This window comes from Sphaeramia orbicularis, chromosome 13 (assembly GCF_902148855.1).
Source record: "Sphaeramia orbicularis chromosome 13, fSphaOr1.1, whole genome shotgun sequence".
NCBI lineage: Eukaryota > Metazoa > Chordata > Actinopteri > Kurtiformes > Apogonidae > Sphaeramia > Sphaeramia orbicularis.
The window spans coordinates 17,219,007-17,224,159 of NC_043969.1; the positions used below are offsets into that span (position 1 = coordinate 17,219,007).

At 33.9% G+C, this 5,153-nt stretch overlaps 1 protein-coding gene across 1 annotated transcript in view; it reads right to left on the minus strand.

Moving 5' to 3' along the window:
* Nucleotides 1–4,117, minus strand: part of LOC115431887 (mitochondrial intermediate peptidase) — a 41,799-nt gene extending 37,682 nt beyond the window's left edge. The window contains exons 1-4 of the mRNA XM_030152577.1: nucleotides 3,710–4,117; nucleotides 1,805–1,978; nucleotides 1,509–1,597; nucleotides 61–147 (exon numbers count right to left, since the gene is read on the minus strand). Coding sequence (XP_030008437.1) covers nucleotides 61–147; nucleotides 1,509–1,597; nucleotides 1,805–1,978; nucleotides 3,710–3,856 — 497 coding nt within the window. The 5' untranslated portion in view covers nucleotides 3,857–4,117. The remainder of the gene's footprint in view (nucleotides 1–60; nucleotides 148–1,508; nucleotides 1,598–1,804; nucleotides 1,979–3,709) is intronic.
* Between the last annotated feature and the right edge of the window lie 1,036 nt (nucleotides 4,118–5,153).

Genomic DNA, 5,153 nt, shown 5'->3' on the forward strand with positions numbered 1-5,153 from the left:
GGATATCTTTCATACGGTGTCATCAATACCTCAAATAAGTTTCATTTCAAGTCATTTTACCTTGAGTCAGGGTCCAGCTTTGCCACGACATCAGAGTTGTCCAGCAACTTCTTTAGACTCTTACATAACTCTACATTAGTGTTTAATCTAAAAAAACAAACACACAAACCAAATATCTGTTAAATACTACTTGACTTCATCCAGAAACCATTCTTAAATTTGATATTACAGTGCATAATATGAAATACTGTGATGCATATTTTGATGCAGAGGTTTAACTGCAGTGTATTAGCAATCTGCAAAAATACTAAAATGTCCTATCCCATCCAGCATCATTTAATTAGCATTTATTTTGCAATTTTGACTGTCTATCTTCTAAAATTTGTGTAAAATCAACAAATAATGGCCACTTAAATGCAGGCCTAAAATATCAATATTGTTAAAAATATAAAAACCCAATATACTGTTTTTTTAAGGGCAGGATTCTTTTAATGGTGGCAACAAATGTATATAAAGAACAGTTTCCTGTTTAAAATAGAAGCAGAATAAGACTCACAATATAAATAACTACAATTCAAATTCAATTCAATACAATTCAATACAAGTCAAAAAGTTGTAAAGACTTTGTCTTCAATTGTTTTTGAGACACAGGCATGTTCCTTTGTTTATATGCCACAAATTAGGTAATTTAAGAGTATCAAGACTGAATTTGACCATAAACATATATGAAGGTACAGATATTGGTCCAAAAAGTTTAACATTTATCAAACTGTCTCCTTAGGCAATAACAGTAGATGAAATACATGCATCTATGTCAACTTCCTAAGTTTCTATTCACTTTGGAGAACAGGCTAACTCTTTATATACATGTGGGTTAAATACCCTATAGACCATGCAAAAAAAACAATGAAAAACAGTTCAATGGTGCAGCGTTGATACAGGTCAGTATTTAAGATATGGCTATCATTCCATAATTCAACACCAACTTCACCTGCAACAACACAATGATCCAATAAATATGACCAAACTCTGTATGGGACATTTAGAAAGAAAACAGTCAGCTGGAGTGTTATTTTCATGGAATGGCTTGCCCAGTTACCTGACCTAAATTATATGGAACCACTCTGGGATGAACTGGAACACAAGGTGAGAAAGAAATAGAAGTTCTATCATTATAGTTCTGTAGTACTTCAACTGAATATCTGGAGAAATCAGTCAATGCACATTATTTGTGCACCAGTATGTGTACATTCATATATATGTTTGGTCAAAAGAAATCATCATGCTGCTAAATTAACTCATCTGTTCCATCTAAACCAAGGGACATGTATCTGAAAAAAAGTCTAGATCATCCTAAACTTTTCACAGGCACTGTAACAGCAAGCAAAACCTTGTCTGCATTTGAGCTGTGAAAGAAAGCAAAATATTCTACAAAAAATAAAGATATGCTGGAGTAAGACAGTGGTTTGGATTACAGCAGAAGATGAAATGATATAGTATGCTCTTACTTCTCCACAACTGTGCCAATTTCCACACATGTCCTCTCTGCAGCTTCCCGGAATCCTGAATCTGGATGTGCAACTTTTACAAAATCTGCCTGGACATGGAAGAAAAAAAAAAAAAATCAAGCAAACCTCAGTGAACAATATATGGTTAGTGCGTGGCAGCTTAGCGTCAGTCGCTGACAGGTTTGAATATCAAAGCAGAATTTCTTAATATCAGTTGAGTGGTTTGCATTTTACCTTTAGTGTATGTTTTCCTAATTGTAATGGACATTTTTAGCATATGTGGGTGTTAAACTCACCAGATCAGCCACTTTACACAGACCATCAGATAACTGATCAAACGCCTCGACGGTTTCAACTCCTGGAGAACATGAACAGGCTTTTTTCACTAGTTCCTCCGTGTTCTTCAGAGCTGCCTTTGTTGCTACCTGGAAACCTGAAGGACTACGCAGCTCAGGCACTCCAAACAAACCCTGAGAACAGAGGTCACACACACTAAAAATGTTGCCACATATCATCATCACTCACACAAAAACTGTACATTATTCGACTGAGACTGTTGTTTAAGTGTAGTTTAACCCTTTCATGCATAGTGGTCACTCCAGTGGACAGTTATTCCACAGCTGTTCTCTTGTATATTCATGGGTTTTGTTGTTTTAGTTCCGTATCTGCCAACATACTGGACACTCATGCACCATCCCATACACTGACATTCACACTGTTACTGTAACTTTGCTGTTTTTGATAAACCTGATCTGCACGAACATGTTTGAGTGTAAATGAATTGCTTGTTTTTAATGAATGAACTATGTGCCAGTATTGTTTTATTCTATTTACTGTCTTTTACTCCTATTCTATTTCATTATTATATACATTATATACAGCACTTTGGGACAGTAGTGTCTGTTTTTAAGTGTGCTATATAAATAAACCTTGACCTTGTTATTGTTATTAGACTGCAATTAACTGTTTTTTTTTTTTTTTGTTGTTTTTTTTTTTAAACCAAAAACTTTTTTTTTTTTGCATATTATCTCCATGAAGTGAGTAATGACTAGTATTAGAGTATGTTAAAATGTGAGGAAACATCAGATTAGCAGCATTAAAATCTTTTTTATTTCATAGATTTTACACAGTATGACAGTAAATGCATGTTTCTTTAATTCAAAAATGAACATTTTTGCAGCTCCATGAAAAATAGGTTAAAAAAAAAAAAATTCAATCGCATTTTTTTTTCCATGCCTAGAGGAATAAAAACAATTGGGGAAAAAAATCTAGATTAAGGCTCTCATAATTCATGCATGAAAAGGTTAAATGTGGGGTTGTCCTAAGTTAAGTTTAGGTGAAGTCTTAACTATATCATTTTTTTTTTTTTTTTTTTTACTAAGTTTATGGAAGATATATGCACATATAAAGGGTGTTTGGGTAGTCATGCCACAAGAAAAGAACATGTTTTTTCAATTAACCCTTTCATGCACGAATTGTGAGAACCTTAGTCAAGTTTTTTTCTTCAGTGTTTTATTCCTCCTTAGACATGAAAAAAACAATGCGATTGAGGTTTTTTTTTCTATGGAGTTACAAAAATATCCATGCATTTAATTTTTGAAGTAAAGAAACATGTGTTTAAAACCCAATATCAGAGAGGGATATGAAAACAATGAAATAAAAACATTTTTAATGCTGCTAATCTGATGTCTTCTCACATTTTAACATATTCTAATGCTAGTAATTACTCACTTCATGGAGATAATATGATAAAAACCTTCTTGTCTAACAAATAACAACTGATTTACACTCAAACATGTTACTGCAGATCAGGTTTATCAAGAACAGCAAAGTTACAGTAATGGTCTGAATTACAGTGTATGAGGTGGTGCATCAGTGTTGGCTGATATGGAACTAAAACAACAAAACCCACTAATATACAAGAGAACAGCTGGAGAATAACTGTTCACTGGAGTGACCACTATGCATGAAAGGGTTAATAAATAAGTGCAATTTGTTCCGCATGATTTTAGACCAATATCCCCATATTTTGAGCAGAAACTACACACAAACCATAGTAAATTATTAATACACACTACCTCAAAGGCTGATTTTACTTAATGGCTTCGGTGTTGCTCCAAATGTCTTTAATTCTACATTTAAGTCTAATAATGTTTCAGAAAAACCTGCTTAAATATAATACATTCAAGAGAGACACAAACCACGCTTTTCTCGAACAGGTCCAGTCTCCTGTGAGGTCTGGCATTAAACGCAGCTCCAACAGGTGACCATGTCGTGACATTTCTCCGAACATGAGTCCATAAGCTTCTGTGCTTTGCAAAGTAAAGCAGCCTTTTACATGCAGACATTTTAACCTAATCTAATGTCTGCCCTCACGTTTTCAACTGGAGGGTCTTCGAGACTGTAGTGCTGTTAGAGGATGGCAACAGAGGACATGCCAAACTTAAGCATCAAGATCTGTTTAAAACCATGATAAACGGGTAGCACAAATACGACGACAGATACTTAATTTATCTCTTTGTGGAAATAAGGGCAAACCGGTAGTTTGTTATTCTAGTTTGTTTGTACCTGTCAAACACTCACATGCGTATACGCTACTGTTTATCTAAGCTAATCTATATGACTGCTGGGACTGGCATTTTCGTCACAAAGACTACTATAATAATGGACCCTAAATAAAAAAATCCCTTTATATCAACTAAAGATGATAGTATTACGTCATTATAAGTATTGTACTGTATTTGTTTATTTATCAATTGATTTTTTTTAACCAATGTTGATCATGAAAAATATTCGCCCCCAACAAAAGATTGAGGCGAAAGTGCAGAAAGGAAGAAAGCAATTGTCCGTCGCTTGATGTCGTCATAAAGAAGCGACAGTTTATGCCTTCACATTAAAAGTCTTGATATTAACCATTATAACATTTGGTTTATATTTATACACTGTTGTATTTATGTATGTTTAAAATGAGCATTTCTTTGTTTTAAAAGTACATTCACAATTTTTTTTTTTGTGAAGCAATGTATGAAGGTTCAGTTTTCTACAGCAGGCAATAAAGATGTACAGGGAGCTGTTTCTGGCCATGAACCATTTACAGACAGAATGGGCTTTATGTACAGCCCCACTACTTACTGAACTTAAAGCAGCTCCTTTATTTCCTGTCTTTCATTATTGGACATATTGATTAATCCAGGTGTACCTACTACTTCTTGTTGCGACCACTGTGATCACGTGGATGGGGCTGTGCATAAAGCCCATTACACAGGATAATGAATGATTAATTATTAGTGATCTTTTGCTATTAATGTTGAGGTAAAAGTCTTGATGTGTCACATACAACTCTTGTGAGAGAACACACTGTCAACAAGGTTTGAAGCAAAAGGTTGGACAGGCTGTATAATAATAAAAGTAAAAATCATTATGAAAGGTTTTATTTAAACATTTTAATTAAGCTGTCATTGGAAATGTTTAAAACAAAAGAAATCAAAAACACAATATTACTTTATAATCCAGGTTGTTTTTGAAATGGTTCATTCATGTCCAAATAGTCATAAATCTTAATGCTGCAAGAGTAAGAGAAAATGTGAACCATATCACAAAATTGCTATCAGATATTTGATAAGCTGGAATTAAATCCACACAAAA